General features: G+C 28.9%; 2 protein-coding genes across 3 annotated transcripts; both read right to left on the bottom strand.

Annotated features, from left to right (window-relative positions):
• Positions 1-1055: 1055 nt before the first annotated feature.
• LOC129286714 (nicotinamidase 2-like) lies at positions 1056-2053 on the bottom strand. Its single transcript, XM_054922718.1, has one exon. The coding sequence runs from the start codon at positions 2035-2037 to the stop codon at positions 1330-1332; it is 708 nt and encodes a 235-aa protein (XP_054778693.1). The 5' UTR covers positions 2038-2053; the 3' UTR covers positions 1056-1329.
• A 14908-nt stretch (positions 2054-16961) lies between these two features.
• LOC129285272 (MACPF domain-containing protein NSL1-like) lies at positions 16962-26148 on the bottom strand. Of its 2 annotated transcripts, XM_054920871.1 has the most exons (7): positions 25703-26148; positions 24049-24287; positions 23355-23559; positions 21742-21825; positions 21456-21642; positions 20512-20684; positions 16962-20001 (listed from the first exon to the last, which is right to left on the bottom strand). In XM_054920871.1, exons 1-4 carry the CDS (start codon positions 26018-26020, stop codon positions 21772-21774), a joined length of 816 nt encoding a protein of 271 aa, XP_054776846.1. In that variant the 5' UTR covers positions 26021-26148; the 3' UTR covers positions 16962-20001; positions 20512-20684; positions 21456-21642; positions 21742-21771. The 2 variants fall into 2 exon arrangements, with proteins under 2 accessions (XP_054776846.1, XP_054776845.1); XM_054920870.1 differs by lacking the exons at positions 16962-20001; positions 20512-20684; positions 21456-21642; positions 21742-21825 and having other exon boundaries at positions 22919-23559.
• Between the last annotated feature and the right edge of the window lie 499 nt (positions 26149-26647).

Below are 26647 nucleotides of genomic sequence, written 5' to 3'. Positions count from 1 at the left end.
AGACTAAAAGTAATGTTTTTCCTTTAGAAAAGTATCTTTACACCAGATATGATTAGGATGCACGACAGATCTCCTGATCATCTGCTCATTTGACATTATCTATACAGGGAATGTCATAAATTGATAGTGATTGCATAGATCATGTTCATAACCTTATATACAAACAAGGGAAAATAACACCAAAACATCAATTACTATGTTGTACTTCATTGCAGCTAGAGCAAAGAGAACAAAAGCACATACCAAGAGGAAGACAAGAAGCATTGGGCCAAGGCACAATGCCTACCAAAAATACACTGTACATGCTAGATCTTTCTCTTCCTTTCAAGGTTTATCCATATTTAATACTGAATTACCACTCAGCAGATTATAATGAATTAAAAAAGCTGTAAATGAAAAGATTCAATCTCCAGATTCAGCATGAATTAATCAACCTCCCTTTCTGATGTATTGTCACACCAGGATTACTGCTGTACATCAGAACATCGATAGAACAAGAGAAACTGGCATTTGTTGTCGAAATTGTGTTAAACAACAAAGATAGGTGTTTGACAAGATGCAGCCCAAGTTGCTAAGAAATAAACACAACTTTCACTTGATTAATTTCAAAATTTTAGCAGATCCTATGACATTCGCCTAAATTATTAGAAATGTGCCAACAGAATGTTTTCACAAAATGATTTCAATGGATAATAGAGGAAAAGCTTGAATTGCAAATATGTTTGAGACACTTGGCTTCAGAGCATAGTTGAATTACTGCCTAGCCATGAAATTCTTCCATCCTAAACTTGAGATCATGACAAGTAGTTATTCTAGCAAAGGGGAAAACTTGATGACATGTATTTACCAAAATTTACAACAAATATTCCTCTGCAACGTCAGAAGACCCCAAGTCCTGAATGTAAATAGGAACTGAGATCCTCTGGGCGCATGGCAGGAGCAAGAATCAATGTTTCAACAAAATTCATAGAGGTTTAAGTCATTTAGGACAAACTGACATATAATAGAGAAACTTAACAAGTCATACCAGTCATGAACCATAAACGACATACTCATTTTTCAAACTCTCACATTATTTAATTCAGAGAAGAAGAATTAAGAAGCCCTGGGCAAAATATGTTTTAATGCTAATTATACAAGTACCACTTTTTCCAACCAGACAGAGCTTAAAATTCAGTTAAGATATATGCTTCCTCTTCAATTTTGATCATCAACTCCTGAAAAATTCAATGTTTCCACGAGCAGAGTTAATCAGCACAGCGATCCACAAGTTCTTTTGGAGAAAGAAAGAAATTTTATTTAAAAATCATACAGAAACGCCTAGAAGGTTTATTTTACAGAGAGAGCGTCTTGAAGCCTCTGACAATCGAGAAAATAAGCAAACCCATAAGCCATGTTCTTCAAAGTGGCCTCATGGAGCTCCGAATCCGACGTCATCGTGGCATCCGCTGAGAAGAAAACCCTAAACCCTCTCACGAAAGCCTCACGCGCCGTCGTCTCGCAGCACAGGTTCGTCATCACCCCCGTCACAATCACTTCCTTTACCCCCATCTCCCCAAGCTTCTCCTCCAAACGAGTATTCCTAAACGCGCTGTAGGTGTTCTTCTCCACCACCATGTCCTCCGGCTTCCGATCGAGCGTCGGTATAAGCTCCGCCTCCGGTGTGCCGTCGAAGATGAGGTCGCCGTTCCTCCACTCACCAAGCATGCCGTAGTCGGCGGGGGACTTGTGGCAGTGGCGCGTGAAGATGACGGGAATGGAGGCGTTCCGGCAGAGACGGATTGTGGTTGTGAGATTGGAGAGGATGGGCTTGGCGATGGAAGAAAAGTAGTTTTGCATGTCAATGACCAAAAGAGCACACGATTTAGGATCTGGGTTTCTCTTCCTTATCTCATATTTATTGTATGGAGATGATTTGTTCAGAGAAGACGCCATTGATGAAAACCCCCTTTGGCTCTGGTTCTGGGTCAGTGTTTTCTCTCCCCTTCCCTGTGCTTCTCCTTTGGAATGCAAGGATTTGGATTTCCTCCCATGCATAGAAAGTGGAGGAGGTACGCTGTTGGTTTAAATCATTAAATTAAATTTGATAATTTATGTGGGAAAATATCAACCAAAGATCCCTTAATAAAATTTATATTACTTAAGAATTAATAAATTTGTTGGTCCAAAAAATAATAATAAATTTTAAAATTATACTACAATTCCATCTTTAATTATGTTAATTTTTTTTTATGTTGAACGATTAACTTTTACCTTAAACTCTTCCTATTCTCTCTGGCATCACTCCATTATAAGTTCAATTTTAATTTTTAACTAGATTTAAATATGCCAAGTTCAAATATATTGAGACCATACAAAACACACCAAAAGATTTGTTTTTATATATATATATATATGTATGTATGTATGTATGTATGTATGTATGTTCGCGCGCAGAAGTGCTTTGATTCTTTAACTTCATTTCAGATTTTTTTTAATTTTTTAATTTTATAAATTATCCTTGTAATCTTCTTAACTCTGATATGAGAAATATATTAAAAAAAACGTTGATATTAAACTTTTAGATTTTTTTTTTGATTGAGCAATGATATAATTTAATTTAAGACACAATTAAATACTAAATATGGATATCTTTTTTACCAAAAGTTTGAATTTTGCTTCCTTATATTGTGAGAAACAAGTTTCTTTTACTGTATCAAATTCACATTGATTATAAACTTTTAAATATTAATAAAATATTTTTAAATATTAGACATATTAAATTTAATTTTTTAGCTAATAGTGATTAATACAAAAATAATTATTTGAGACTAATAATATCAAGAAGAGGGTTAAAAAAATACTCTATAAAATTAGGGAGTTAAGCTAAAATTTTATATAAATTAAAGAATAAGATGGTGCGCTTTCACCTAAAAAAATGTAATTTTTCATTTTTTTTAAGGGTAAAATGTATCAAGTGATTGGGTTTTAATTAGGAGTGAAAATAGGTTAGATTAATTTAAGCTTTGACTAAATATGTCTGAGCCTATGTGGTAAATCAGAAACTTAAACCTGACCTGAAGCCTGAACCTACTTAAAGCCTAACTTAATCTAAAAATTATTTAAAAGCATGCTTAAAAAGTAAACCTTTTAAATAAGCTCATATTTTAATTTTAAACATCTCAAATATACTTTAAAACTATTATAATATACAATATATAACTAGATTTATCAATTAAAATATATATCGATTGAAAGGACCGACTAACTATAATAAAATATAACAATAAAGTAATAACATAAAGATTAATATATAAGTATAATATAATTGAAAATATAATTAGAAATATAAAAAAATATATTGATTAAAAATTAAATGGTAAAACTAATATATTTGTGATATATTACATAATATATATATATATATATTAGCCGGCCTACTAGGTTCGGAGGCTAGATCTTGAAAAAATAAACCTAGCATGTTTGACTAAATAAGTTTAATTAAAAGCTTGAGCTTATTTTGTAAATAAGCTAGGTTAGGCCTAAAATAAGCTAGACTATAGGCTCCTGTTAAAGATCTAGTCTATTTTCACCCCTAGTTTCAATCAATTTGGTTGAGATCAAAAAAGTCATTAAGGCTTACATTAAACTTTTAATTAATGTTGTTTTAGATTTTAAAGCTCAAGCAATTAACATAAAAAATAACATCCATGTTAAATTAAAAGTTTTAAAATTCATTATTATTTTAAAAGATTAAAATTGCTATAAGTTCCATAAAAAAAAAACTAAAAGTTGACTACAAGAAAATAATCTTCTACATAATTTTGATCACTTTTCTAAAACATGGTAATAACTAAATTCAATAAAATTTCTAGTAATTTTACCTTTTTCAAAACAATTATAATTTTTAATATGTGCAAATATAATTAATTTTTATATGAAATCTTTAGGTACAGATATAATTATCAAATTAAGCTGATGAAGCTTGAGGTAAGATTCCATTTTCTGACCCAAAAAAAAAAAAAAGGATTCCATTTACTATTGTCTATCACATTAATTATCTTATCCAAAGTATCCCTATTTAATGCACCATATTTTTCAAAATTAAATGATTAAAAGTCAATAGTCCAATAAATCGGAGGGATATTTCAAAAAGTCACAAATTGTTGACACTGTCATTGAAAAAAAAAAGGGCTTATTTTCAATTTTCTTATGCTATTTTGTTAATAGCCCAATTGAGGTTTGGGCACCCCGTTGGAATGTTAAAAGCCGTCGACAATAAAATGAATATATTTGGTATAAAAACATTTTCAAAATTACTTCAAGATGAAAAAAAGTTGGATTAAGTTTGAAGCCAAAAAATATTGCTTCTCACATTGGGGTAGTGTTTTGAAACTCGAACCAGACCGATCTATCAACTACTCAACAAAACAAATTGGTTCAGCCATTTGGATCATTTAGGCATTTGATCGGGTTGACCCAAGTTAACCTAGGCGGGTTTAAGAGAATTGGATTTAGCTTGGAAATCAAAGCAATCAATTTAGTCCAAAGCCTTAAAGGGAAAAAAAAAACAAGAAGGAAAGTTAGCCTCAGTTACTCAAATTCTTGAGTTCTCTTCTGTCTTCTTTTCTCTAATCTCTAATTTCTTATCCATGATGCAATCTCAATCTATGATCTTTCCTCCAACTTTTGCCCCTAACTCTAGCAATCTAGTCTTTAACATCGAAATCAGAAGCTCGTGAGTTGTAACATGATGGCATGCCTCCAACTCTAGCATTTTGCTTTGAGATTGCAAGCTCATGCTAACATGTCTCTATCTCTTGCTCCAGGCATCTAGCCTTTGGCATTGAAATCGTAAGCACCATCGACAAATTAATATTTTATTTATACATTTGTGTGTTGAAATATTATCTTTTATTTTATTTTTATGTCACTGATTTAACCACCGAACTAACCGATTGAACCATAAGAACCGTGACTCATTACTCTTTCTGGTTTGACATTCGATGCAAGTTTCAAAACATTGCATTGGGGTTGGTAAAGTTGGGTGATATTAAATGAGTTTTAAATTTTCGTTCATCTCTACCTCATGTCTTCTTATGCAGCTAGCCTCTTCTCTTTTAGTCAAGGTATTGAAAATCAAACTAATCATTAATTTGGCTAAGATATTGCTTCAACAGTTAACGTTCAAAATTATAATTGAATCATCATTGAACCATTAGAAAGAAATTTATCAATTTATTAAAATAATTTAGCTTTTAAAAATTTAACATTTTACAACTTATTGAGTTATTTTAGCTTCTCAGAATTTAATATTTTATAATTTATTAATTTATTTAATATTTTTATAATTTGCAAATAATACTTAGTTATATATAGACTCTTTCTTTAAATTGTAATTTAAAGTTTAATATTTTTTTCTCAAAAAGATCAAATTAAAAACAAAAAATATTTATCATAAAATTCATGTTATTTTTAACCATATACATCTAAACTTGATTTTGAATTTTATCAAACAAGCTTCTGTTTGTCAAACTAATTTTTTTATTTTTTAAAAAATAAAATACCCAAACATCAATTCAAAATAAAAGGAAGCACTAAGTAAGAATCTAATTAAACAAAAACTAAAGTCTTAATAAGTCCACGGAGAACCCTCCAATCCCTACACTATAAAAAAAAAATAACTTTTTGGTAGAGATTAAAAAAGTTACCACTAAAAATAAATTTTTAATAACAATAAATTGTCATCACCAAAAGCCAATGTCGCCACTAAAAGTATGATTTTGGTAGTGACTTTTGATATTTGATGGTGACAAAAGTATTTTTATAAAAAATAATTTAAAAATTATCTATATAATTACTTTTGGTGATAATATTTGTCTCTAGTAAAGGTATTTTTTTAAAAAATTATATATAATTTTAAATTATATAAAATAATTTATGAAATTATCATTTGAATTATTAAAAGATATTTCGTATGAGTTATTTTAAAAATTTAAAATTAAATAAAATCATTCAAAAAATATTTATGAAATTAAATTTCTTATTCTATATAAATAATTAAAAAATAATTGTGAAGATGTGCCAAGTTTAATTATTAAATTATTTTTATTTTTATATTATCCATAATCTTTTTTTAGACATATATAGCCCATATATTTTTAAGAATTATATTATTAAATTATTATTTTAATATGATAAATTAAAATCTTGATGTGTTGTTACTTTCAATTATAATTGGATTAAGTTATATATAAATTATTACTTGCATGCAAATACAAAAATAATATTGGAATATTAAAGTTGTACAAATATCATGATACGTAAATGATATTGTAGACTATTTAGCATATTGTGCATTTGATGTTTGGTTTGGTATACATATAGTGTTTACTTCTTTTGTTGAACTCTAATGACTTTTGGACAAGGATTTCATGTAATTCTGCCTAATGTATTTAGGCTTTCATTGTTATAAAAAAAAAGTTGTCAATGCCATGAAAACTTGTAACTTGTCAGTTAGTGTGTTGCACACTTAACCTACAGATTGCGGTTTGAATTGGCAGACCCAAAAAAAAAAAGAAGTTACTAATAACATTTTTATAATTAATTATTACTGATAATAATATGAATAATTATTTAAATTCACCTTGCTATGAGATGGAGGATGATTAGATGTTAGCTAAATTGATCACATATGATATTCTTGTAATTATCTTATATTGTAAAAGTTATTAGTATTCTTTAAAAGTTTAAAATTATTTAAAATGAATATTAACAAAATTTATGTGGTTGAAATTAATTTATTATTAAAATACTCTTTTAAGATATTTAAAAATTATGGATAAAATATATTTTTAATAAAAGGGAAACATTTAGCTATTTTGAGAGAAGATAAAAATTTATCATGTAGTTTATCAATTTTTGAGAAAAACATGGAGAAGAAAAAAAGTAAAAGATATTTAATATAAACCAATATAATACATATTTATAAATAAATTATAAACTCAATAATTTTCATTAAAAAATTAAAATCAAAATTACAAATTGGTTACAATGTTTATAAGAATATTATTTAATATTTAAAATTTGTTTATTTTAAGTTCATTTTCCTAACGAAAATAATATTTATTAGTAAAAATAATATTTTATTAAAAATACAATTTAAATATTCATATAAATTATTTCATCATATTAATAATTGAAAAAAAATATATAATACATGTATATATTTTTAATAATATATTATTTAATAAATGTATATGCAGTTAAATAACATTTATTTAATTTCCCATGTAATAGTTATTGATGTATTTTAATTCTACTAATAAAGAAGGAAGCTTAAAGCTTAAGATAAGTTTTAGGGTAAAGGTATTCTCACTTTCACGAATGCTAATGCTTTCTGATTGACCCCAGTCGTGCATATCTGCATATAAATATTTATCATGTACTGGCTATTTTCTTAAAATTTTACATGTATTATATTGTTGCATTTTGACTTTGATGTAAAACGTTTTAGAATTTCTAGAATTTTTTTTTTATTAAAGTACGATACGAAAATTTTGATATTGTCACACTTACCAGCATATTTCTTTTTTATAGACTTTGATATACTGCATCAAAAATAAAGACAATGGTAAGTTGTAAATATTTTGACATGTAAATCTGTTTGTGTTCTCAGTGGGTTATTGATATAGAGTAAATTGTAAATCTGTTGTGTTCTCTATTATTTGATTTATATAGTTTCTATGGGTTACTGATATAAAGCGCTTTGCGTGCATTGTGAAAAATATTTTATATAATTTATCGAAGATATCTCAAAGACCCAACTTTGAATTTTAAACTGTATTCAAGATCTAATATTTTAGTAAATAATTTATGCACACAAAATTCCTGTACATGTTTTTTAAAAACATTCACACACACATATACATATATCTCAACTATAGATAAAAAACTAGTAAAGTAGCCATGCATCGCACGGGTTTTATATTATGGTTTTTATAAATAGGTTTGAAAGAATAAATTGTAGAAGATATTTTATCCATATATATATTATCATTTACACAATGGAGCTGTATAATTATAATCATTAATATTATATATATATATATATATGTATATATTAAAGTAAATTAAATGGTAAAAACTAAATGCATATTATGTAAATGGATACGATGGGAGATAAATTAACAAAATTTTATAATTATTTAGATTAAATTATTGAAGACATCCCTAAAAACAACATTAAAAGTTTTGTCTCTATAGTGACTATACTCATCAAGAACTAATATTTTGGACTTTTCATACTTTGAACATGAGAAACAACAATATATAATTAGTCATTGGTGAAAAATATGATAAGTTATGTACAAACCAATATGACATGGAATCAAATCTTACCTCATATTAAGTGGCACTGCAAAGGCTAACATAATGAGAAACTATTTCCTTCTCATAATAAATGACAACATTAAATCAAATAGACACATAGAAATACTTGGTATGCATACTTTCATCATTGTAATTGATAAAACATTTATTGGGCTTCAATAACATGTTTTCTAACTCATGTAATTATAACATGTATACCATTGTACAACTCATAAACTTATTAATGTTTCGATTCGCATTAAAATTGGGGCACCCACTTTAAGTCTTATTTTATAATTTAGGAGGCTTGACATGTAATTTAATTTAGAAAATATGTAAAGTGCAAGTCATTATGTAAATTTATATCTCCAACATATTTAATAACACTATCAAAGCTCATGTGTAGAACTCTCTCTCAAGAAGCAAGAACAATATATACTTGTTTACTTCTTCAGTTACAACTTACATAAGAGCTAATATAGCTCTATCTCCGAAATATAAGCATTATATATATATTGATAAGGAAATTCAAGAAAGTTGAATTAATAATAGACTTTACAATTATCTTAACTATCTTGTAACAAATTAGGTAGGATGTTAATATCTATAAATTCTTCATTAGCTCCAGTAGCAGTTTTATTACTAATTGAGATAATCCAATTAAAAAAAATTCTAAAAAGCACTAATAGATACTCCATTATTTGTTTCTAGAAGCCCCATGTCTATTGTTAGTGTCAAAAGCTGATAATGTCCTAAAACAAAAAGTAAGTGGTTACAAAACAATGTCTTCTCTTAACCCACCTAGACTAACAGGAAGGCCAAATTTATTTGAGGTCTCCACCAAACATAGTAACTTTTCCTTCAAAAGGAAGATGACCAGCTAGTAAGCTACTTAACTTTAGAATATCCTTTAAGCATCTATCAAGAGCTTCAAAACAAAACTTGTGTGTCATTATAGCCTTATTTTATATGATCAATGATATGTGAACTAATAATTCAATCAAGTTGCTCTCATGTTTCATACTATGTATAATGTCTTCAATCATAGAAAGAGGAATACAAAATTTGAGTGAGTTGTATGTCTTCCTGGTAGGTTATCCCACTTGATGTTATATTAAAAATTATTTTATTTCTAAATCTTAATAAAGCAGAAATAGTCCTTCAGACATACATCTTCCCAACACCACCATATACATACATGAAAAAAAAAAAACATCTCCTTCATCAAATTCAATGGCATCATGATAAATCTTCTCTTTTTTTTTTTTCGAAAGTTAGGGTCTCAAGCAATCTTATCAATTCATCATAAAATGCAACCATATATTAATTTAGTTCATTTCTTATTAATTTGTTTCTACTTGTATCCAAACTTGATATGTCAAATAAAAGTATAAGCTCTTAATCTCTAGGACTTTTTCTATTAGATTGTAGTATTTTTTTCGATTTCAATTAGAGTTAGTAATATGAGTCAACCCGTGGGTCAAATCTTACCAAAGAGTGACATGTTGGGTTGCATAGCATAGAGCTTGATTAGATATTAGCTAGTTTTGGCACACACCATTTAACTTGAACTTGCCAACCTGCAAGTTAACTCGCTTATAATTTTTTATTTTAAAATTTTATTATTGTTTAATTATTCAATCCTTCCTTTCCAATCTTTATCATTTTATTCCAACACCTAATTAAAGTAATCTTTCTTATATAATTAGTATAATATATAGCTAAAATGAAATGATAGCTAATACCATTTATGATAGCTAATTCATCATAAAATACAATTTTCTCCCTCTATTTTGCTAGAATTACACAAACCTCTCTTTTGATTTTAAAACCTATACGTTATTCTAATTTTTAGCCCCATTTGGAATATTCAATTAAATATTTTAAAATACTTAATTTTTTAATTTTAATTATATTAAAAAACATAAAAGAATTAATTTTTTCTTGCAATGTATTTGTATATTCTCTCCCCTCCTCAAGTTAAGGAACTTTAAATAATTAAATGTAAAAATTTTAAAATAATAAATTTAGAAATTTTGTGACCAAATTAACAAAATTTTAAAAAATAAGCATAAATTATACTGACTAATTTATTCTCATTATGTATTACTTTCCTATTTCATTAAGCTTTTTGCATATATATGTTTAAAATATTATTTTAGACAACTTATGTATTTCTATTTTAAAAAAACATCTAAATAAATAAGTTTTCAAAACTAAAAAGTTTACAATATGATTAAAATGTTTAAAAAAATATGTGCATTAAACTTTTTTAGATATATTGAATGATTGCTAGACAACATCTATATTTAAATAAACTATTTTGATTCAATATATAACTTAACAATCAATTAACAATTGGGTGAATAGAAATAAAAATTTTAAAATAAAAAGAAGGTTTTTGTTTTAAAACTATTAATTCTATAAAAGGTTTGTGTAAATTAAAAAAAATTAAAAGGGTGGTATATTTAATTCAAGTAAATTAGAAGAAAAGTCAATATATTCTACTTTTTTAATTATTAAAATATATACATGGATGAAAATTAAAATTAAAATTGGCAGCCTTTTCTAATAATCATATATTAAAATTTTAATTTATCTAGTTTAAAATTCAAAATTCAAACTTAAAGACTTTTTTATATTAATAACTTACAGTCTTTTAATAATTAACTATATTATATTGGCAATTCAAAATAGTTGAATATACTAACCAATATTATTAACTTATCCTACTCAAATTATAGCATTGCCAAAATTTTAAATACTCCTCAAAGTTATGATTAATTTGGGAGAATTATTTACTAAATATATTTTTAGAGATAATTTTTTATACATTCAATTGGTCAATATGTTTTGCACTTTTAACTTATTTCCATAACATATTTGAATTTCAAATCTCAATATTTAATAATTAAATAAAATGATTAGTTAAGTAAAAATATTGTTAAATTAATTAATACTACTTTTAATAAGCAAATATAAATAGCATTATTTAATTGAAAAATATGAGTATTTTAGATTTCAAACTTTACACCAAAAACAATCAATATCTTAACCTTATAAGAATATTGAAGTTTATGAAAGTTCATCAAATTCTAATATTTCACAATAATTTGAGTTTTAAAAATTTAAATATAGATGAAGATGGAAAAAAAATATACTTTTAAAAGATATACTGTAACCATTGTCTTTTTGTTTTATATACATAAATATTTAAAAATTGAGTTCAAACATATTCACAAATTAACAATCAAACTTGATTTTCAAAGCACAAAATTAATAGAAGAATATGAAAATAAAATCTTACATTTATATAAATCTATTATTCAAAAAAGACTTGAGGATTTTATAAATTTAATTAAATAATTAAATAACAAATTTGCCCTTGAACTATAGCTCCAAAAGCATTTAATACTTTAAATTTATTCTTAGTGCAATGTCCTCCTTCAATATTGAAAAACAGTGTAATATTGCATTGACAGTTAATTGATAATAACTTTAATTATTAGTTAACTAAAAAATTACTAAAAAGCACCCAAAATTATAGAAAAGAGACTAAGAAAATGTTCTTTGTCCTTTTGTATATTTTTTGATCCTTGTCTACATTTTTCAATCTTTTACAATAATTTCTTATTCAACTAACATTCAAAGTTAATTTTTATTAATGTTCCCTTTAGGCTTTAACCTTTAATTAAATCTGTAAGTGTGAAAAAAAAATAATGGACAACACCACTTATTTGTAATTGATATAATATCTAAATGGGAGGGAAATTTGATTTGAATTTGATACTCTTTATCTAAATTATAGATCTTCATGACTATATTAGTTGAAATTTTGAAATTCAAGTAGAATTTTTTGAGATCTATGAAATTACGTTAAATATTGTCAACCATATATTTTTTAAACTTAGATAGATCTAAAAAATAATAAATTAATTTAGAGTACTTGAAAAGGGACACATGTTACAATTTGAAATATACAAAAAATGACATGTGGCATTCCAATGATTGTATATTAAAATAATTATTGCTTAGTCAATTTAATAACTTTCTCACAACTTCTCACTAAAATATTTTACCCATAAGGTCAATTTAAATAATTAAAATAACTTTCAAAATTTGAATTATATTTGGTATAAATAATTATTATGAGAAACTTTAAATTTTAAAATTTGAAATTGCATCCATCTTTAAAATTCAAGTCAATACATCTTCAAATTAATTAAAATAAAATGTGATTACATAAAATAAATGTCAATCCATCAATGTAAATATTTAAAATCATATTTTAAATTAAATTTAGATATATAAATATATATATATATATATGTTATATATACATATATATATATATATATATATTTTGTGATAACCCTTCTAGTTTATTTATAAATTATAAACATATACAAATTTAGTCCGAACCTATATACAAATTTAGTCCGAACCTATTTACAAACTAACAACAAAGCCTAGCTTTCTAAGTATAAAATCACGTAAGAATGCACATAAAACCATTAATATGAGTTGGCCTAACTCTTATAAGCTTGACTTTTAAGAATTTAAACTCATAAATTAACTTTTCTTGAAATAAGTATTCTTTTTTAAGTTTGATCTTTATTGATAGGATTTAGGGCTAAGATCAAAAGTTCATATAGTTTTTATATTTTTAAAAAATTAAAAAATTTTAATTATACTAATATATATATATATATATATATTAAAAAATACCTTAATTAAAAATCTAAAAGATAATAATAAAATTTAAAGTATGATCAAAATAATACAAACCTTAGAATATAATATAAGCTATATAAATTCTAACTTTCTATCATCTGAAATGTAAATATCATATTAAAATACTTTGATAGGAATGTATTTATAACTAAAACTGTTAATATGATTTGAAATTAATTAGTTGTAATTTAACATGTATTCAAAATTTAACTAAATCTATTTTTATTTTGATATGAATCATAGAATTACATCCAAAAACTGTTATTGGTGACTGTAAAAAAAACCATATAATACTGCATACATAAAATAAAAATCTATCAACGAAAAAAAGCTATTTATATATATAATAATAAATAAATAAATTCAATTATTAAAAATATATCTTAATAAAATAAATTTTTCAAAAAAATTAATTTTAAAACAAAAATTCATGTTTAAAAATAAAATAAAACAATTAAATTGAAAATACTTTTGAAAAGCGTGGTTAAAAAATAATTAGATTTAAAAACGCTATTCTGTAATATCTAAAACAAAAATATAAATAATATAAATAAAAAATTTAAATTTTTAAAAAAATATTAATTGATTAGAATTAATATTTATATTTAAATTGATTAGAATTATATAATATATTTTGTATTTTATAAAAAATCCAAATTTATATAATTTCTTCATCCATTTAAATTCATTAAAATAAATAGATTTATATATTTATATATTTTATTTTTCAAGCCACACCAGTCAAGATATAACTAAAATTCAATTTTATTATTATATGAAAATAAAAAAATTAAATAACTCTATTTTAAATTGTTTGATTTGAAATTCAAATGGATAAATATAGTTAAAATAAAATAAATAATATATAAAAAATGATATGTCATTTCAAATCTAACTTTACACTTCGAAACTATCAAATAAATTGGTTTGAAAGGATAAATAATTCTTTCAAAATGATTGGTTTTATTTGATAAGTGAGTCACACATATTAAATAAATAACTTATTATTTTTAAAAACTTGACATATTAAATAAAATTGTCATTACTTTACTTTTTAATTATTTTAAACTAATTCCATATATTATATAAGATAATCAATAACTTGTTATATAAAATAAGATTATTTTAATATATGTACACAATTTTTGTATATTAAATAATATTAGACAATCTATAATTAAAGTTTTTGAATTAATAATAAAGAATTTAGATAGTGTATTATTTTAAACGTGTTAAATAGAGTTTTCAAAGAACAAATTTAAAAAATTTAATAGCATACCAATTAAATAATTATTATTCATTACCTTTTTATCTGTAAGTTCTGAAATGTTAATAAAATTAAATCCAAAATGATGAAAGGATAGATGGAATCCATCTCAAAATGCAACTTCACATAAAGAGCATGAAGCAAAACTTATAAGGATGATTCATTGTCCGATATTACCTGGAGCATTGAGAGACATATAACCTATCTCCAAAATGTCTCATAAAAAGCTTCCAAATGACTATAGAGATCTAGCCACCTTATAGTAATGTTTTCTTATAAATAGATTAAGTATTATATATTGGATGCAATTGATAGAATCAAAATTATTAAAAAAAAACAAAAAAAACATAAATACTTACTCAAATATCCTGAAAGATCAATTCAACATTATTGAATTCTTCGGATATACTTCTACCTAACAATCTCTAAACATGAATCCCCCTAGCCACAATGTGCCAATTCTTTTTTATTGTATTAATGATACGAATTGCATGCATCTTAGATGTAGAAACTATTGATAGTATGAATAACAGTCGAGAAGAAAATAAACTAAATGCGATTAGAGAAGTGAGATAGACATGAATGTGTGAAATGTGTTATTAAACTAATCTAGTAATTTATAATTGAATAAGGTTGAATTAGGAGGGAAAATTAAGGGGTAATATTTAAAAAACAAAGATAATAGATATTACATATTTATTTTTGTGAGTATAGATATTTAATGCATTTGAATTTTAACAAACTTCATGAGGGCCTTTTCAACATATTAGCATTATCCAAAATTTAACATGTCAATATTCTCCATAAATATCAAATGGCAATTCTAAATTCTTTATTGTTAAATAAATTAATATCCATATTATGAAATTTATAATATGTGAAATTTAACATCATGAGATCCAAATTATTAAATAAATTAATGTCTATACTTTATCATGTTTATAATTCTCTAAAATTATGATATGAGGATAGGTCTAAATATTCAAACAATATTTCTTTTTCTAAATATTTAAATAGATAAATATTAGTTTAAATTTGAATTCCAATATATTTGCATATATATATATATATATATATATACTTGATCATATAAATCTAGATTTTTGGCATATATTTAGAATAGATGAAAACTTTAAATAGATAGATATTAATTTGAATTCAAATATAATGAGATTTGACTTTTAAGTAGGAAAAAAAATAATTTTTATATACATCTAAAAATTAATGAGTCATCCCACACTTAACTCCAAACCTAAATAACAAATTTTATATACATTAAAAAATAATAATTAGCTTGAACCTAATCCTAAACTTAACTTCGAAACACAAAATCATAAAAAAGACATCTCAAAGTATAAAATTACAGTAAACCTAAAAATAGACACGTGGCGTTTTCTCATAACTTTTAACTTTACTTATATATATATATAATAATAGTGCAACATTTTATTTTTGAAAAACAACACATAAGAGATAATATAGAAGAGACTAAGTAGAGCATTGAACCTTTCCATAACATGCAAATTCCTTACTCGATCGTTTTCATCTGCCGCAATATTATCCTCCTTTTAATTTCCAGAAACCTTCACTGACTAATTTTTTCCCGCCAAACTCTGGATGCAGGGATAGAGTGGAAGTGCATTCGTGTCTATGCTGAGGATAAAAATTTCTGGAAATAAAAGTGAGAAATGGCTGCAGTGTGTGTTGCTAAATCCTCAGTTTGTATTATATATTACGTATATTTCCAAGTACCTTTTGTTAATATTGATTCTCTCAAGTAAAGGTGGTGATGACCCCTTTTTTTTTGAAAAAAAAAAAAAAAATTCCACCTTTTCTACTTTTGTTCTTTGAGACCCAAACTTTATTGAGGCCAAGCATGATAGTGTGAAATCTTCAACCGTAAATTAAATATGAACATGATAAAAGACTCTTCTAAAACAAGGAAATGAGAGGTATACATGATGACATGAACACTTCGTTAAAGTTTCAATAAAAGCAAAAATTCATGTCATTCAAAACAAATATTCTGTTTCAAAATAACGGTCTCAGAATCATCAATTCTTATACATGATTTTTAAAATATGAAGAAAATAAACTTCAGACAATTTGGCAGAATTGATTTCAAGGTGAAATCGTCAGAACTTACAAATCATCATTTATGGGAGGAACTTCATCATCCAAACCGATTAACATAACTTGAAGTACATAATAGATGAAATAAGATTATTCCATTTCAGCATTTATGGCTCTCAAAGTTAGTGGCTATGACTATGAGATTTGTCACAAGATATGCAAAGAATTAATAGGATCACATTAAATTCTTGGGCACCAGATTTACAAACTCAACAAGAATTAACTGATGTTACTGTTCTTACTAGTCATACTCTAGTTGGAAATGGACAAAACTTAATAAGAAGAGCAGCCAACCATGTTTTCAAAACTAGCTCAGTCCTTGAATCAGTAAGAATATTGGTTTAAGATTCGAAAGTCCACCTATGGTCTAACTGTGACCAGATCAGTGTAAAAAAAATTACTACAATTTTACACCGAAGCACAACTAAAAAAGAAAAACATGTTATATACAAAAACATTTGTATTGAAAATGCATTAATTAGAAAAGAAAAACCACCCTCAATAGAAGAGAAAAATACAAGATTTTATTCATGCAGGTATTGATTAGAAAAAGTGAAGTCATAACTTGATAAATGATACACTAAGGCACAACACAATACATGTATCAAAATGTACAAGACGTTACCCTTCTCATGTATGCTTGAAATCTTCAGATATAATAGCTAACAATGAACACCTGGCCTTGATGGAGATTGGCCTTGATGAATACCTCCTTCGATACAGAGTTTGGCTCCAGTGACAACCCAATATCCAGGCATGTCTTCCGGACCCCTAACATTTTCCTTCGTATCCGCAAAGCTGAGCATTTTTGGGGCTTTGACTGGAACAGGTGCCTCAGTACCAGATTCACCGTTATAAATAATTGGTTTTATGCTATCTTCAATAGGCTTTTCATTCTCAATAACATGATGCAGTTCCTTGGTCAGCAAAGTGCTCATCAATGCTGAAAAGAACCCTGACTTTTGAAATGGGAATGAAGAACCATCCCATTCTGATCTGTGAATTTTTGCAGATTCCACCAGGGAAAACCCAAGCCTCAAGAAAAGAACTTTTTCCCTTTTCACATGCTTGACATCAAGCCAACCTTTCGTTACAATGGCTGGGGGCTCATCGTCAAGGGAACTATTGCACAATACTGGTGTTGTGTAGACATGTGAAAATGTTTTCCACTTCACCGGTTCTAGGTAGGCTTTATCAATTGGCTCATCATCATATTCACAACCAAGTTCACAAGAGATTTTAAGGATTTGGGGAAGATTTGAAAGATGCTGGAGATGGATAGCCAGCCGATCACTCTTTCTGCCTTCCGAGAATAAGCGAATACCCGTTACAGGTCGATTTCCAGAGTCAACCCACAAATTGTGAAGTTAGAAAGCAGAAAGTTAGGCACAAAAACACAGTTTTCAGATATAATGGACATTATATAAAATATCAACCTTGTTTTCCTTGAGTACCTTCCATTCATTAAACCAAACATGGCTTTAAGAATGTTTGTGGTTGCATCTTCTAACTAAAGGAAACTCAAGCATGTAATGAGACCACAAACAATCCAAGCGTGAACCTATTTACAGTGCTTGGTGGAGGATGTGGAATTGCCATGATGGATGTTAACACAAAGACAGAGTATATATAACAGTGATTTCCCCCTCCTTTTTGAAACATAAGCTTTATATATATATATATATATATATTAAGACGATAGCAACAATAGCATTCAGAAAATGAAGAGAGAAGAAGTCCTTTAGAGGCCAAGGGCATCTAATTCCCACAATTGTTTGCATGCAAAAGTGATTAAGCAGAACTTCAATCTCCTAAGATAACAGCTCGCTTCCAACAAGTCCCGAACCTGGATGAAAACTCTTGCCATACCAGTGAAGATGGAATAAGCCAATATCCGAAAGGCCTCTATTTTGACCAGTCCAAAAGATGATAATCCAATAAAGCAAACTCCTAATACAAACAATATCAAAGACGCAAGACTTGGTATAGGGAGCTTTAGAAGACAGGATGGTTTGTAAATGAACTCCATCTGAAAAGATTCTTGTAGCATAGAATTTCTTCCTGTTCTGTGTAAATTTCCGAAATTGTACTTCCCATTTGTGCATATTTGACTCTGAACTTTCAAGAGAGCCTTGCAAATTCTGATTGACAATACGCATCCCTAGAAAAACACTTGAATTACTATGTGTAGTTTGCAATCTTGAAAATTCCTGAGGGTTGTTCCAATGACAAACTGCTTGCAGAATAGAATTGGTCCTTGAATCCATTTATCACTTGCGCTGGAGTAACCTGTGAGCCCTCATGCAGGACTTGATTCCTCTAATTCCAAATTAAGTGAATAAGAGTAAAAATTGCTTCCCGTAATGATATCTCCTTAGCTTTAATTAATGCTTCAAACATGCTTCAAACATCCGCATGATCCAGTTTGCAAGTCTCTGTTCTGCGATTTCAGATAAACAAATAGATAGTGATCCAAACCAAATTGCCCTTGAAAAAGGGCAGTCACAGAAAATGTGAGGCAGAGTCTCTGAAATGTTGCATCCAAAAACACAGAGTTGACGTATTGAGGTGGTGAGCTCTAAGGATATCTCCTGTAGGAATTGCTCCATGAATGATTTTCCAGATAAATAGAAGATTTTTTTGAGGCAAGTGTAATTTCCAGAAAGATGACCAAAAGCCTTGGTTCTGATTGTGTAAAGCTAGATCCCTGTTAGAGAGACGAGAGAATCCTTCTTTGACAGATTAGGCACCTTTTCCCCAAACAAGTTTGTCTGGTGAACCACAAAAAGATAAAGGAGATTGTAGAATCTCTTGTGCAATATCCCCACCATAGATGCTTTTAACTAAGTCTACATTCCAACTTGCCGAGCACCATGGATTAGGATTAAAAATGATGAGATCTGAAACCTTAGAAATCCAAAGGCCATTAGCCAGTTCAGGATGGGAAGGACGCCACCAATTTTCATGATGAATTGAGATTGAAGCACCCGATCCTATCTGCCATTTGATATGTTTCTTAATTAACTCAGAAGATTCATATATCCCTTTCCAATGCCAAGAAGCATTATCTGGCAGTTTGATAGAGCAATCTATGGGATTAGCAAAATACTTCAACTTCAAAGTATTACCAAAAAGAGAATTGGCCTCAGATGACATTACTCGTTTAATTTGTTTGGCAAGGCAATATTCATGTGCCTGGTGCTCCTCAATCCCAAACCACCTGCTTTGATAGGGCTGAACAAAACCTCTTTTTTTGTTAAATGAATTTTCCTTTTTGAGTCATTGAATCCCCAGAAGAAATCTACTAATTTAGCATCGATGAGATTACAAACTCACTTAGGAAGTTGAAGGCATGACAAAATGTAAAATATTAGATGCAGATAAAACTGACTTGATGAGAGCCAGTCGAGAAGCTTGAGAAAGTAGTTTAGCCTTCCAAGAAGAGATCCTGCGATCAATAGAATCAATCACCTGTTCAAATAGTTTGGCTTTATCTCTACCAGCATCAATCCAAGTACCTAAGTATTTGCCAAAAGAGGTTGAGTGTTGAATACCAAAAAGATCCAAAGCCTCCTTTTGAAGATAGGAAGGAATGTTTTGGCTTAGAATCAGATTTGATTTGTGAAAATTAATTTCCAAGCCCCACCAATCACTAAAGATATTCAAAATCATTTTGATAGCTTCCATACCAGATTTACTAAATTCAAAGAAAATTGTGGTGTCATCAGCATAGAGAAGATGCGACACTGGATAAGAATTCTGGCATATCTTGATTCCATGAAAATCACCTCTGTTCAGCATGTATTAGTAGGCAAGACAGGACATTTGTAGCAAGAATGAACAAATAAGGAGATAACGGATCTCCTTGTCTATCCCCATTTGTTGGAAAAATAGGTTGAGTTAGCCTACCATTAAAATTTATTTGGTACTCAACTGTTGAGACACATTGCATCAACAAGTTTATCCATTTTGAAACATAAGCTAACACAACCTTCAGTTCGAACTTTTAATAATTTATACCAAATTACCTTTATGGTGTTAACATGAAGCTTGGATCCACAGAAACTAAATTGGAGTGATGAAGATCTGTTCTTTTTATGTCGAGGATGAAATTCAAGAGGCAAATCATCATACAATGGAGACCATTGCCGAGGCAACTGAAATTCAAGAAATTGACAAAGTTCTTCTATATGGGGTTTATCTACATCGGACAAAAACTCATGTAAAACTTACAACAGATAAATCACATTATTTGAATCCATAAATAAGTCTATTCTTATCATAACTTCAGTATCAAAAATCAGATTTAGTGGCATTAGAACAATAAAGAACTGTTAATGACAATCATCACAGGAGGGCACAATTTTATATCAGGCTCATCCAATCTCTCCTCCATGGCTTGATCTGAATGTTTCAGAGCAACTCTGAATGAATCTTGCAGGAAATTATTTGAGATTACTTGCTTGTGTTAAGGAATCTATGATATCTTGATGAAGTGAAGTTTAATGCTTCCTAGGAACCCGGTCTTAATGTATATAAAAGTTAACGTTAAAGGATTGAAAATGAGTAATTATTATACGCAAGCTTGCTAGGAGGTCAATGGATAAATGCTCCGTCAGTTGCATTCCATCCTTGAATAACATTTCTATCTCAAATATGGGATCAATCAAATGGAATTAAATGCAATGCCAAAATTATAATCTTCATTCTCAATAATTTCATTTTCCATCTTCTCAGAACAATTACTAACTAGTCAAAATCGAAACCTTTCAAGTACACACCAAACCAAGTAATAGGTTTCATTGGCTTCAAGAAATCAAAGATTAATCATATTCCATTAGTTAATTAGGCAAGACAGGTTACAAAACCTCAGATTTGCCATGATGCACAGAAAATATCCACAATAACTTCGTAATGAAATTGAAGACTATATATGGACATTTAAATTGGCCATAAGGAAATGTATACTCACATCTGAGATACAAATTCATTGCATGGCTAAGGAATCCATGGCCTGAGCTGGAACCTAGTAGTGAAGTAATGGGGACAAACAGCATTGATATGGCATCAGGTGACAGTAATATAGTAGAAAGCCACTCCTTATGGTGCTGGTGAATACCAACGATACCTCCCTTTCAAACAGAAATGCTTATGAGATCCTGTTTGAAGTATATTTAAATGACAAAATTCAAAGGTGTTAGCAGCACAATGGTTACATGATACGTTGAAGAAGCATGGTGGTTGAAATTAATACCAACCTCATTGGTTGAGAGACCTTTTACAATTTGTCAAACAGCTGCAGCAAGAGCTACATTGAGCTTCCACGGCTCATCTTTATCATCCTGCATAAATTAAAGAGATGTATATAAAACTATAACATCCTCACAAAAATTAGCCAACATGGAATATAGTAATTGTGCATGCGTAATTTTGCACACACACAAGTATAGCATACCAGTGTAGTCTTAGTATCAACAAATCAATAAGAAGAAAAAATCAACATATTTCTCCTTTCCATTCACAACAATGACTTAATGGTGATTAAATTAAATTCATAGTGTTATTATCAGTAAACCCAAAGGGGAAAAAAGGGGTAAAACCATATATAAGATAAAATATGAAATTGTTCAAAAATTCATAATGCTAAATCACACTGCAAATGACATGATAAAATAAATTAGATACTGGGTTTGAATCATGAAGAGGAGCAAACCAAAGAAAAGGTTAGGTGTGCGGAAACTCAGATAAATGTTATGATAGACTATTTGTATTTAAGACTTGTTTTTGGTAACACAGTTATAAATGAATAGCATCCCTGAATTGCAAGCTGTATGAGATAATAAAACAAGTTTAAGTCATAAATGTAAGTGACAAATGAAATGGAAAAAAAGTTTATACTAAATGTTGAAGAGAGTTTACATGCTATTTATGTCCAAGCAGAGAAAACAATCCTAGGCAAGTTGATAAATGCATAGGAAGCACATTCAAACACAAAAGGGATTGATATCCCAAGATTCTATCTAAATGATAGAGTCAACTAGTAAATAAGATTCTTTGGGCCAAAAAATAAAATTATAACGATAATTACAAATAATAACTAGAAATCTCTGACAGTAAGGTGAAAACCAACATGATCTGGTCCCTTTATTCTTCGTTAGTTCTAAAGTTGCAAGAAATGCCCATGTTAGGGTTTTAAAATCCATTTACAGAAAAGGAAAAAAAAAAAAATTCAGCATTTATGCATTGATGTACGTCCTTTTATCCTCTAGTCCAATTTAGGGTAAGATCTATACTAGATATAAAAACTGCATTTTTGCAGTTTTAACAAGTCTACATGGAAATCTCAGCATGTTTTTCATGCAATACTATAAAAGAATTGATTTGATATGGCTATAATAACCTAAAGATATGGTATGAGTAATGAACACACTTTGTTCTAGACCAGGACATCTCACTAAATGATTTTACAACTGCAGCCCCATTTGGTATGCACTAAGGGTTTTTGAAGGAATGAGAACGAGAAACATGGAAAAGGAAACCAGAATGGGAATGGATTAAAAAAATTTGGTACATCTGCATTCTGTGTCACTTACTTGGAAAGGAATTTACCAGTTCAAATAAAGATATTCTAATCTCACACAGAATCAATGTCTTAGATTCTAAAACAAACTAGCATGCAAAAGTGTTAGGCTGCTACAGGTATGGAGGAACGGGAGAAGTCATCAATGGGAGATATCACAATCAACTATTTCAAGACAGACTAAAAGATTTAAAATACAATCCTGTAGCTTCATGGTGATGCTTTCTTTTCCAGAGTATATATAATCCTTTTTAGATGATTAAAAACGATGGTGATGCATTTCTTCTGAACCTTGAATGTTACTGATGTTTCAGTTTGATCAGTACTGGAACATCTATTCTCATCCTCAGAAAACCTCTTATCAGCTTCTTTCTTAAGTAATTTCTGCACTTCAGTGGGTTGAAGATGTGATCTTCTGAACTGCTTCACAAGAACGGCATCCTTATTTCCCATCTTCACCCCAACAACAATATGGGTACCATATTTCTCAATGAACCTGAAGAGTTATGTTATTCAGTGCACCATTTAGGTCAAAGGAAACTAAATACATGAAATATAGAAAGATAAAATAAGGATTTTCAATCAGAAAGAGCCATAGAATTATATTTTTTTAAAAATAATTCAGTTCGAATGATGGATTGAAAATAATAGTTCATTGACTTTCATGTAATACAAGGTCAAATATTACAGTTAGATATTGAAAGTGAACCTCATCAGTTTGCAGGTCCATTGACTGGAATTTCATGTTCAAGTGTCAAACTGCATTTCCATGATTGCTCAGACACAAGATATTTCTATGGTCGAATCATTTTTTTTCCCATGACAATATTCCCCTCCCCAAATTGCAGTGATCTATTATTCAAATGATGTTTTACTACAGCAAAAACAACAACAAAAGTAAAAATAGTAACAAATCAACAATAGTATTAATAGAAATCAAAGAAATGAATGAAGGTATAACAACAAGAAAAGCAAAAGCACTTACTCAGCAAGGGCAGCAGGGTTCCATGAAACAGGCACTTGGTTTTTCACATGCTCAGAGAGCTCTACGTGGGCCCTGTCTAACTCAACACTATACAAAGTTATGAACCAACCATCAAATGCAAGACTTTTAGAGGAAGCTGCATCTTTCTTCCAACTGTTCCTCACGTCAAACATGGCATTGAATAAACCAGATGGAACTTTCCCCGATAAAGATAGGTCTAAGTTGAATTGTTCAGACATCTGCAACAAGGAGAGTTTGGAATAATTTCCATGATTCAAATTGCACCCAATTTAGATAATAAGATACGTGTTAGTTGACAGTGTATATCTCTCAAAAATTACATCTGTACAGGCAGGACTACATGTAAGTTTAGACTAGAAAATTAAATGATTTTCTTTTTGAAATCATATAGGGATACTACCCCAAAAAAAACCAAAGGTGATAGAAGCACAAAGTTGTTGAAAGAAAAAATAATACAGATAAGAGGCTTATGACTTTTTCTCATTGGAAAACTTCAGTGATTACCTGACAGCAACTTGAACCTTAATCTAGTTAGAAATTGAAGAAATGTGTGAATTACTTCCTTTGAGGTTTATTTTTCCTTTTTTTTTTTTTTAAATTTAGATAACCTGAGGTTTAGAAAAATTTACAAATCTGTCATCCAAAGGTAAATTACGAGCACGTCCCAATTTAAATATTAAAAATACCCCTTATGCAATTTATAGCTGAAATACCATTCTAACCTCTTTGCCATGTTCTCCTTAATGTAAAAATGAGTAATAACATAATCATGTGTCACAGCTGGTGCCGCTAAAGTATTGTTCATCAAGTATTGAATTTTTTTTTTTTTTAAAAGATCAAAATTCAAAAACTTTAGTGTTTCGCATTGAGAATACATAAAATTCTAAATGATTTGTCCTCTGTTGCTGAAGTATCATCTGTACTGCAGTAATTTTCAAAACAGACAATCACTCTTCAACATATGAAGTGTACCCTACCTTCAGATGCTAGGACATAAAGGTAAAACCCCAAAGTACACACACAGTTTGTGTCCAGAAAACAGGAAAGAATGTTATTTGACCCTTGAAGTAGGGGTGCTTATAATAGTTCAAAATCACAAGTGATACATATGCCATTAATTCTTTTTTTTGGATCATTTAAGACACGTTCGTATAAATAGGTTAACTAATACCTCTCAATGAGTAATCTCCCCCATGTTATACTTCTATCAAAATCCTTGGTCCTATTATGAATCATCCATGTAAGAACTCAATGCCATCAACCAAAAGTAAATGAGCCCACAGCCACTAGTCCCTATCCCTGTTTGGTCTAAATGGTGGAAAAGTATTATCTTTTCTCTGCACCAAAAATAAAGGCATGCAATGTCCATAATTAATTAATAAACTTGTTATCATATCTTCACATTCATTTGTTTCCCTCTTTATCTCTTCATAAATACATTATATTCATACGTCCACTTCAATGCAAACTAGCAGCACATACACCCTCTCCAGAGACTCACAGTTGTGTTTTTGTCAGATTGCTACAATATTAATAATTTGGTACTATCTTATCTAAAAGTAGTAAATGCTATAAAAGTGAAAAAAAGAAAAAAGTAAGCTTGAGAAGCTATAGAACATGTTGAGGAAGTTGCCTGATGGAAGGAAAGAACTTGGAAGGAATCTCTGAAGATTTCACCGCGATGGCACTTGACGGAAGCAGAAACGTTGGGAACAATAACTCCGTCGGGGAAGACGAGCTCCTTTATCCGGTCATTGGGAAGGTCGACGACTCTAGCCTTGCATCCCGATAAACGAACGTCCCTGCAAACATCGTATCCCAATCCAATCGCAGCAACCGCTTTCTCTGCTGCCGATTGCGGATCCAAGCCTCCATTCCTTAAGTTCATCATCCTCACTTTCCCTAATTCATTGACGATGATCGAAGCGAGAAGCCAATAACAACTACTCATTGACTTGCCCGACCAAATTTTCTGAGGTCGTCACGGGCCCCATCGGGAAACTCCATTTTCGCAGGAAATTGCACCTTCTCTTCCCTTGCTGACTTCCATGACTTTTGTTTTTTCTTTTTCGCACAAGACTTCCATGACTCGGCTCTATCCCAGTCGCTGCATTTGCCTTGTTATTTCTTCAGTGGACTCCAAATAAGCGCGGGAACTTGGTAAACAAAACCACTTTTTTTTTAACTTTCGTTGCTTTACGTAAAAGGTTTTTTTAAAATATTTTTTTCCTAAATAAATTGTTACGAAAATAAGTAGAAAGAAAGAAAGAAAAGAGAGTAGAAAGCCAAGAAAAATTGGAAGAGAAAATTAGAGTGTATATTTAATTCATTTGGGTGCATAATTCTTTGTACATTACTTATATTTATAAGCCTTCAATTATTAAAGCATAACCTTAATGTTACAAATAAATAAAGAAGGACATAATAGCATAGTATCTAATTTTTGAATGTTTTAAGGCATTAACATTGAGAAACTCCTTTTAAGTTATTCATTAGGAAGTTATAAGAGATGAAAAATCCTAATCATTATGAGTTATTGGCATCCACTCATATAATCATATAATATTCATAATACTCC

This window comes from Prosopis cineraria, unplaced genomic scaffold (assembly GCF_029017545.1).
Source record: "Prosopis cineraria cultivar Desert tree isolate PC_DT_omini unplaced genomic scaffold, ASM2901754v1 PC11, whole genome shotgun sequence".
NCBI lineage: Eukaryota > Viridiplantae > Streptophyta > Magnoliopsida > Fabales > Fabaceae > Prosopis > Prosopis cineraria.
The sequence above is the reverse complement of the archived record's forward strand: the minus strand, read 5'-3'. Positions and strand labels throughout refer to the sequence as shown.